This window comes from Pieris napi, chromosome 24 (assembly GCF_905475465.1).
Source record: "Pieris napi chromosome 24, ilPieNapi1.2, whole genome shotgun sequence".
NCBI classification, from domain to species: domain Eukaryota; kingdom Metazoa; phylum Arthropoda; class Insecta; order Lepidoptera; family Pieridae; genus Pieris; species Pieris napi.
The window spans coordinates 4,338,225-4,348,750 of NC_062257.1; the positions used below are offsets into that span (position 1 = coordinate 4,338,225).

General features: G+C 37.0%; 1 protein-coding gene across 1 annotated transcript; it reads right to left on the reverse strand.

Moving 5' to 3' along the window:
* Positions 1-4,053: 4,053 nt before the first annotated feature.
* On the reverse strand, positions 4,054-10,039 carry LOC125061933. Its single transcript, XM_047667568.1, has 4 exons — positions 9,716-10,039; positions 9,278-9,475; positions 8,808-9,051; positions 4,054-4,334 (listed from the first exon to the last, which is right to left on the reverse strand). The coding sequence occupies exons 1-4, from the start codon at positions 9,851-9,853 to the stop codon at positions 4,162-4,164; spliced, it is 753 nt and encodes a 250-aa protein (XP_047523524.1). The 5' UTR covers positions 9,854-10,039; the 3' UTR covers positions 4,054-4,161.
* Positions 10,040-10,526: the final 487 nt, after the last annotated feature.

Consider the following 10,526-nt stretch of genomic DNA (forward strand, 5'->3'; position numbering starts at 1 on the left):
CTTCGCTCAAAAAATGCATAAAACCTAAAGTTTTAGAAAGTTTACAATAGATTTTCCTTTGGAAAAGGTTAATAAGAGCTCAGTAGCCATATTAAATATGCTTACAAATTTTGTAAGCACGTCAACTATAGGTACAATATGTTTGAAAAATCGATACGTTCGAGCTGTCAAAAACTGAAATTGTCGATTTGACGTATACGAATGCTTGACGTTCGTTAGTCGCGCTAAGGCTCTTTATTTTTTTTTTAAATTTAAGCTGAGCACTCATCTATTTTCTTCATAATTCAACAGAAAAGACGAGAATGCGGTTTTTTATACAGTTCTGATTCCCTAGGGACAAAACTAACTAAAGAGTCCATGTTTAGCGTGTCATATAAATTTTTAAATTGTACTTGTGTATCGAACATTGATATTTTAAATTATTTGTAATTATACTATCAATAAATTCGTTACTTAAATGGTGTTTTAACTCATAGACCAGTGCCGATAATTTTTGAAACCAAAAAAAATTACAGTAGGATGAAACCCATTAGAAAAGCAGGGGAATATGATCAAAATTAAAGGAAAAATAAATTACGGTCGATCTGAAGTCGGGAATGGGTAAGGGGGTTTGGGAGTTTTAAGGGTAAAAAACGGTTTACCTCGATTTCCGGCAAAACTAAAAGTCCTATCGAAGAAAGTTAAATGGCAAAGTTGTAGGTAATAAAAAGATCTAAAACTTTTGTATTTACACATTTTTCACATAACCTCAAAATTGGTGTGAAAAATTAAAAAAACCAAGTTTTTGGTTTTTATTTTTATCTTTTACAAAAATTTATTTTTTTAAACGAAATTTGGTGAAAACTTACCTTATTATGTCCCAAATATACTGTAATTTATTTGATTAAAAATATTTATTTTTTCACCTTATTTTGAATTAATATCGAAAAAACACCCTAATTTTCAATCGAAAATTCTGACGTCAAAATTTCAGCTTTTTTCAAAAAGTTGGTGTGCTTTCAGTTCGTTGAAATCTCTACTTTCCTATGGTAAAAAAAAATATATATATTACCATAGAAAATCTTCTCAGAAAATGCAAAACATCGTATGCAGTAACGCCCAGACCCGTCATACCCTTCCCTACTTCTCTATGAATCTTCTTTAAATTATAATCAGATGCCTATTTATTACTATTTTAAGATAACTTAATATATATACCTGAGTGACCTAAAAAAAAAGTTTAGCCTTTAGATGGGTTAAAATTTTCGTATTTCATAGAGAAGTAAGGAAGGGGATGACAGGTCTGGGCGTTACTGCATACGATATTTTGCGTTTTCTGAGAAGATTTACTATGGTAATATATATATATTTTTTTACCATAGGAAAGTAGAGATTTCAACGAACTGAAAGCACACCAACCCTTTGAAAAAAGCTGAAATTTTGACGTCAGAATTTTCGATTGAAAATTAGGGTGTTTTTTCGATATTAATTCAAAATAAGGCGAACAAATAAATTACAGTATATTTGGGACATAATAAGGTAAGTTTTCACCAAATTTCGTTTAAAAAAATAAATTTTTGTAAAAGATAAAAATAAAAAACCAAAAACTTGGTTTTTTGAATTTTTCACACCAATTTTGAGGTTATGTGAAAAATGTGTAAATACAAAAGTTTTAGATCTTTTTATTACCTACAACTTTGCCATTTAACTTTCTTCGATAGGACTTTTAGTTTTGCCGGAAATCGAGATAAACCGTTTTTTACCCTTTAAACCCCCCCCCCCCCCCCTTCCCCTTCCCGACCTCAGATCGACCGTAATTTATTTTTCCTTTCATTTTGATCATATTCCCCTGCCTTTCTAATGGGTTTCATCCTACTGTAATTTTTTTCACTTTTTATTTATTTTGAAGGGTATCTGCACTGGTCTATCATGCCTCGACTACAATTAAAAAACGTTAGAATCCATGCGTTATGCCTACGCCTGAAATGTGGTCAACGATCATTTGGCCTAAGACACGACGGATCTCACGATGTTTGCCTCTAAGAGGCCGCTAGTAATAATGCTAAACACAATTTCCCTCAGAGGAACGAGGGCGGAGAGAACATTTTCTGATTCAAAACTAATATGAGGTCATTCAATAAAAGATATGTTTAATTAAAAATATTTAATACTAATCTAATCATTGTATCACAATTAACCTCGCAAAGTAACAAATTGTACAAAATCACACACGATTACAATGTTTTCAATTAACTTATTTTTTTAAATATGTCAAGTGTCACTATGATGCGTTTGACAGTTATTATTGCATGCAAATTGTGTACGGTATTATTTTTTTAAATATGTTTAGTAGGAGCAAAAAGCAGGATAATATGATATCATGTATACATTGAAGTATATAAACGACATTACATATAAAATAATCAATTATGGAATAGCCGGTTATGTCCTTGAGTAGTTATTGGCAATTGTCATAGTTTTCTCCATATAATTAGAACAAGGTATAAAATCTGACCAATAAACGTGCCGAGACATATATATGTCGCAGCCAACTAGCTTAATTAGCCGTTCAATTAACAGCCTAGCCGTTTAACCAGCGGCCTGAAAGATGTTTAGCCAGTTGATTAAACAGATAGGCAAAGTTTTCCAGAGTTTCATGAAAAACAACAAGTACAATGGAAAAGTGTAGTCAGAATAAAAATGAGAATTTTACTTTAGCATTTTAATTTTAAAAGAAATATTTTTTATGTCATATGTTTATCTTTAATATTTCTGCCAAATAATGACTCTATCGTACGAATGGCCTTGAATATCTTTCAGGCCGTTACTTAAACGGCACCGTTTAGTTAAAAGGCTGGGCTGTTAATTGAACGGCTTATTAAGCTAGTTGGCTGCGACATAGATAATAAAAACAAATGACAACATTAATGTTTTTTGTAAGTTTAAATAAACGATAATTAGCGATTCTTAAAATCATTAATAATAATGAATACCGAGATGCATTTGAAATTGTTAAAAAAAGGTTAACAATTGTTTAATTTTCATAAATTCGATGAATTATTCGTCACACTAGTCAAAATTTAAAAGCTTAACACATCACTGGTCAATAAATCGGACTCTCAAATCTTCGTACTTTGTGTGTGTTTAAAAACTGGTATAAATAGATGTTCAGGTCATGGTCACAACTTGGTTTAGCAGGTCAGGTTTATAGTACAATCATTTAAAACATGAAAAGTTTCGACAATGACGTGACGCACTACCGACAAACGAACTTTGTCTTAAGCCCCTTTTCACGTATTAAAGATCAAAGCACACATGTGAAAACTACTTAAATAATTATTTTCTTACAAAACGAACAACAATGAAGCTTTTAGCGTTGAAGGCACATCTATCGGTATAAATCTTTGTACAAATATCTATTCGAATTATTAGAACTACTAAAATCTAATAATCATTGCGATCCCGACTTCTATCTCTCGGTATCGCTAAATGAAAGTTGCGTACCGTCGCTGGAATATCGAATACAATAATTGTTTTGATGTATAAGGGGTTTTTAAATAAACTAAAAGGCAAAACTTTGGTACAAGCTTTAGTCTGATGTCAGTATTCTAGTTTTAAGCCTAATCTATTTAAAAGAGTTGTCAAAAATAGATTTTGAAAATTAACCGTTACTACTCATGCAACATAGTCAATAACTTATCCTAATAGTTAACTTGTGTTTAAATCAGTTAAAACAGTCTTATTATAATACTTTTTGGTAACTTAGGAACATTATAAATATCGGATTAACAATAAATCAAATAGCTATTCTTGAGATTTTTTTTTTAATCTTGTCAATTGTATATAGATTCTAGAATAAATATCGGATTAAATTAGCAATAAATCAAATAGCTCTTCTTGAGATTTTTTTAAAATCTTGTCAATTGTACAATAGATTCTAGAATAAATATCGGAATAAATTAGCAATAAATCAAATAGCACTTCTTGAGATTTTTTTAAAATCTTGTCAATTGTACAATAGATTCTAGAATAAATATCAGATTAAATTTGTAAAAATCAAATAGCTCTTCTTGAGAAATCTCAATTACAAAATACTAGATTGTGATGTAACTTCTTAATAACAATAATATTTGTGCAAACCAGTGTTTTTCAACAAGTTAATCAACGCATTAATCCGTTACACTAAATATTTTTTAAACCAGACAAAATGATCTCTTCCTTCATAGATATAACTTCGTTTAACAGTTCTTGATTATTGGTCTGTAATTGAGATATAATTGACTTGTATTTCTTCTCCTTTTCCTTTAATTGTCTGACGGTTGCATCACAGACATCTGCGCATGGTGTGTATCCACCTAAAATAGTTTAACAAAAACTTACATTAATAGTAATAATGATCTTTTTCATTTCTCACAAAAACTTAGTACATAAACAAGTGACAGTTATATTTTTTTTTTTTTTTTTTTTTTTTTTATAAAACAGGGGGCAAACGGGCAGGAGGCTCACCTGATGTTAAGTGATACCGCCGCCCATGGACACTCTCAATGCCAGAGGGCTCGCGAGTGCGTTGCCGGCCTTTCAGGAATCGGTACGCTCTTTTCTTGAAGGACCCTAAGTCGAATTGGTTCGGAAATACCTCAGTGGGCAGCTGGTTCCACATAGTGGTGGTGCGCGGCAAAAACTGCCTTGAAAAACGCTCAGTTGTGGAACGGCGGACGTCGAGGTGATACGGGTGGAATTTCGTATTCTGTCTCGACGTCCGATGATGAAATTCAGCTGCAGGTATTAATCCGAACAACTCCTCTGAACACTCTCCATGGTAAATGCGGTAGAAGATGCAGAGTGACCCCACATCTCTACGCAACGCCAAAGGATCAAGCCGCTCGGAGAGGGATTGGTCGTCGACGATTCGAACCGCTCTGCGTTGTATACGGTCAAGTGGAAGGAGCTGGTACTGGGGAGCCCCCGCCCAGAGGTGAGAGCAGTACTCCATGTGGGGCCGAATTTGCGCTTTATATAGTTGCATGCGGTGGCCCGGAGTGAAGTACCGCCTCGCCTTGCTGAGCACACCAAGCTTTTTGGAGGCTAATTTAGCCTTTCCCTCCAAGTGACCGCGAAACTGAACGTCGTTCGATATGTCAACGCCAAGTATTCCAATGCTGGCTGAGGCTTTAAGAAGAGTGTTTTCGAAAAGATGAGTGGCGACAAAGGGTGTTTTTTTAGCGGAAAACGCGCAAACTTGTGTCTTCTTGGGGTTAAATTGGACTAGGTTTAGTCTGCCCCAGTCTGAGACTCCACGTAGTAGAGTTTCGACTTCAGACACAAGTTTGTTCCGGTACTCATCGACAACTGCCCGAGTAATACCTGCCCGGCCAGTGTAAAAAGTATCCCCAGTGCTGTCATCCGCATAGCAATGAATGTTGCTAAGTTGCAACATATCATTGATATGCAGAAGAAACAGGGTCGGGGATAGAACACAGCCTTGTGGGACCCCAGCGTTCACGGGTTTAAGGTCGGAACATGCTCCGTCGATGACGACCTTGATGCTCCGATCGGCCAGAAAGCTGGAGATCCAATCGCATAATTTCTCGGGTAGCCCATAGGCTGGAAGCTTCGAGAGCAGTGCTCTGTGCCACACCCGATCGAAGGCTTTCGCTATGTCCAAACTTACCGCCAGCGCCTCCCCCTTGGACTCAATTGCCACTGCCCACCTATGTGTAAGGTATACAAGGAGGTCACCAGCTGAGCGACCACGACGAAAGCCGTACTGAGAATCGCTAATCAACTGGTGGCCCTCTAGATACCTCAAGAGCTGGCTATTAATAATGGTTTCCATTATTTTGGAGAACAAGGAGGTTATAGCTATTGGGCGATAGTTGGACGGATCAGAGCGATCGCCTTTTTTTGGGATCGGATGTATCGAAGCGGTCTTCCAGCACTTCGGGACAGTGCCGAGCAAGTACAGGTACCGGAAAAGGCGCGTTAAGACCGGAGCCAACTCAGGAGCACAAGTTCGCAGCACAATTGGGGGGATACCATCCGGCCCGCTCGACTTATGAATGTCCAAGGAAGATAGTGCTTTGCGCACGGCACGTTGCTGGAATGTGATTTCCGGCATCGAAGAATCACACCGCGAAATGGTCGGTGGTGATCTCCCTCTGTCATCCAAAGTCGAGTTGGACGCGAAGAGACAGCCCAAAAGGTCGGCCTTCTCCTTCGCAGTGTGGGCCAGAGAGTCATCCTCCCTGTGCAGTGGCGGAATGGCGGGCTGACAAAAATTCCCTTGGACAGCTTTGGCGAGAGACCAGAAGGCTCGAGTCCCTGAAGGGAGTTGGGCCAATCTCTCGCCAAATCTGGCAATGTGCTCTGACTTTGCCTTAGTGATTTCCCGTTTGAAGGACCTGGAGGCTGAGTTATATGCTGTTTTGAGTTCGCTGGTATTGGCATCACGAGATTTCGCCGCTTCCGCCCATGCCTTAAAGCATTCTCGCTTTCGACGCGAGGCCGCCTTGCAAGAACGTTTAAACCAGGGCTGAGACTTGCCACCGATCGGCACCGCAGAAAATGGAATAAAGAGTTCCATGCCCTGCAGAACCACTTCGGCGACAGAGGCGGCGACGGAATCTGGAGCTTCCGGCGAAAAGCACATAGGCCCCCAAGGGTAGGACGCAAAGAAAGACCGCATCCCGTCCCAATCTGCTGACTTGTAGTGCCAGATACGGCGACAACCCAAAAAGCGGGGCCGTGAAGGGCGCGTAGATGGCACAGTACTCCGGACCACACAATGATCTGATGAACCCAATGGCGGGTCAACAGAGACTTGATAATTCTCCGGATGTGAAGTCAGCAGAAGGTCCAACAAAGAGGGTTTATGACCATCCACATCTGGTATTCGCGTAATCGCAGGGACCATTTGTGTCAGGTCGTAGGCTAAAGCAAAGTCGTGGAAGGATCTTCCCGCGTGATCGGTGGTTTCAGAGCCGAGCCAATCGGCATGGTGGGCGTTAAAATCGCCAAGTATCACGATTTCAGCGGTAGGAACCCTTTCGAGCAGGGAATCTGTAGCCATTTGGATGTGCTCAATGAGTCGGATACTATTATCTATATATATAAAAATGAAACCCGTTTTCCGTTGTCACGACATAACATGAAAACGGCTTGACCGATTTGGCCAATTCTTTTTTTATAATATTCTTTGAAGTATGAGGACCATCCTCTTACGGAGAGAAAAATTTAAAAAAAATGAGTGAAAAATTCTAAAAACAACACTTTTCTATATTCCCATACATAATATTCGTAATAATACTTAAAAGTCAATTTGAACTTTAATACCATATCATAAAGTTCAAGTGTTAGTGGAGGGGTTCCGGGAAGGTAAATTTTTATTTTTGACAATGTATTTGTTGTCTTATCAACTTTCTTTTTTTTATCTTAGCTAGACCGGTGTCCCGAATAGCAGAATAAGTATTAAAAAAAAATAAAGAATCGACTGTTCGGCGGTACGATGTTCGCCAGGCCAGCTAGTAAATAAATAATTGTCTTACTTCTGTTTAGGGAAAATGCTATGTTTTTTTTTGTTTGTAAAGACAATTCACACCAATTGACCTAGTCCCATGCTAAGCTGGTGAAGCTTGTGTTATGGGTACTAGGCAACGGATATACATACATATTATAGATAGACATATAAATACATATTTAAACACCCAAGACCTAAGCACAACACCAAATGCTCATCACATCGATGTTCGTCTCAGCCGGGGATCGAACCCGGGACCCATGGATTCGCAGTCAGGGGTACTAACCACTTGTGTGAGACTGATGCCTTCTAAAAGTAAGACCTGTGTTACAGATCATCAGGCCTCCACCACTTCGGATCGACAGAAGGTCTTATATAGTAGGGAAAAATCTAGTGAGAATAAACAATCATTATTGCAATATTTATAGGAATACACATATAAGGAAACCACATGAGGTATGTGTGTGTGCGTAATTGTGTGTAGGTGTGTGGGTGGGTGTCTGTGTGTAGGTGTGTGGGTGGGTGTCTGTGTGTATGTCTGTGGGTGGGTGTCTGTGTGTAGGTGTGTGGGTGGGTGTCTGTGTGTAGGTGTGTGGGTGGGTGTCTGTGTGTGGGTGGGTGTCTGTGTGTTTGTGTGTGGGTGGGTGTCTGTGTGTATGTGTGTGGGTGGGTGTCTGGGTGTCTGTGTGTTTGTGTGTGTACGTGAGTGTCTGTGAGTGTGTGTCTGTGTATGTTTTATTACTTAATTGTTTAAATCTAATAAAGCTAAAACTATTATACTATAAATTTATTCCCTATATAATAGTGTAGTAGTTTAGGGAGCGTTCAAGTATTACGTAACGATTTTTTTCTCTGTAAAACGTTACGATGCGGGGCGGGGATTAAATTACGCTTTCTTGTTAATATTATTTTCGACATTCCAGTACTTTACTCTACATTATGGTAACGTTTTACTGCCGGGTTCAGAAAAAACATTACGGCGCGTTACATGGGGGGGGGGGGGGGGGGGCTGGTGCTGGGTGGTGGCTTATTTAGTTTGTTGTAAAGCTGTATGTTTTCTTTGTAGATACAATTTAAATACAAGTTAATACAGAAAAAATCCATATGTACATTATGATAGTAACAGCCAGTTTTTTAAATCCTGTACACCCCCGAAAGTGAGATAAGACACAGTACAAATTAATAGATTTTTAAGGATTATGATTACTGACAAATAACTGTTTTGCCGAACCGAATCAAGAGGTAATATGTATGTCATGTGCCGTAACCATTAAGTAAAGGCAGTGTAACTGTACTGATTAAAAACACTTACCTGGTTTACCCCTAACTTTGTCGGTTAACTTTTCATTCTCCAGTCTCAACCTTGCTATCTTATTCTGTAATGACTTCTCATTTGCCTCCTTTTGTTTGGTCACATGGTTTAATTTTGCACGAGTGTCAATTAACTTCTGATACACTTCATTTGATTGGTCAGAAACCCTTTGAGCAGATGCAACACAAGCTCGGGACTCATTTTTCTCTGTGCTCAGTTTATTTTTTAATTTACCCATGGATCCCTTAAATTATATATATAAAAAACATAAAGTAATTTGATTTTTAATTTTCTTAAGACTTTTTAACTAATTTTAAAATGATAATTTTTATCAATAAATATGGAGTTTGAAAACAAAGGTGTATTATAACACCCTCTGAATGTCAGTTGCTTAAATTTTTGTAAATGTGTCGCTTATTGCAAGCTTTTAATGATACTTTTTGAAGATGATGCAGATGTGTAAAACTTACATTTAATTGTTTGTTACTATGTTCCAGAATATAGTTTTGTTCTTGCAAAGCTTCGCATTTTTCTGAAATATTTTTATAATGATGCAACAGTGTCCATACAGCGTTTATCAGTTTTATTAAGGCATCTGAGCTTAAGGTTTCCCCTTCAATGTTGATATGAGGGTTGAATACATAACTTATGTTGAGAAGACCTAGTTCCTATAATTAGATGTTTAAATATAAAAATTTCATATAAAAAGTGCAAAAAAACTTGTTATTAAAGACGTTTTTGGTACACTTACACATTTATTAAAATATACTAAATTTATAAAATGGTAAATCAAAAATACGTAGTTCATTTTCGAAACTACTATTTTTTCATAATTATAGTGATGGTTTTTATGTTTATTAACATATATTTAACAGAACAATTAAAAACTGCCTCGGCTTAAACATTACCTCTGAAAGTCCGATTAAACACTCCTTGAAATTACTGTTCGTACATGGTTCGTATATTGTAGCTCTTTTGTTTTTGTAGTTTTTGAAAAGTTCTTTAATTTCGTCGTCCATATTTTCAAAATCAGTAAAACACGACATTATAGCTTCTTGCTATGTAAACACAAATTAACTTTGAACATTCAAATGTTAAAACAAATAGACTAGCTATAGAAATAATTAAGAAAGTGTTCTTTTGTTTTGCTTCGTTCTCAGTTTAACGATTAATTCGAAAGTCGGAACAAAGTATTTGAAATTTTACCAACTAGAATTAACAACAAAAGAAAATTTCAAATTTTGAACAACATTTTTTTTTTTTTTGGAGTTTATGGCCTGGTATCTAGACCTTTAGGCCATTTTGAACAACAAATCGCATGTATCCACAGATTAAGTAGACGATCGCATAGTTTATAATGGCTAATAATGCAGACTGCAGTCAATGCCAACACCTACAGAATTTTCCCCCTAGAACCAACTTCAAATACGCCTTAAAATTTATCAAAAACTCCTAAAGTTTTTTTGTTGTTGATACGGTTTGAGACGTAATTTCAAATATGCTTCAAAAATAAGCTACATCTGGTTTAGTTTGCTGGTTCTAGGTTTAATATAAATTTTATAAAAACATGGCTTTTCTTTTTGTATGGCAACCGCCTAAATAAATGTACCTCCTAAAACCCCCAAGCCATCTTGATTCCCCCTAAATTTGGGAGAAAACCAAGATGGCGTCACTGTATACTTGTGACATTTTAAATGTATATGTCACCGTAAAATTGTA

Bases quoted from the DNA above. Each gene is read 5' to 3' on its own strand.
- LOC125061933 (XM_047667568.1), bottom strand. From the start codon at position 9,853: ATGTCGTGTTTTACTGATTTTGAAAATATGGACGACGAAATTAAAGAA. The intron at 9,052-9,277 runs GTAAGTTTTACA...ATATAATTTAAG, and splicing joins ATAGTAACAAACAATTAAAT to GGATCCATGGGTAAATTAAA. The intron at 4,335-8,807 runs GTAAGTGTTTTT...AAACTATTTTAG, and splicing joins CAAAGTTAGGGGTAAACCAG to GTGGATACACACCATGCGCA.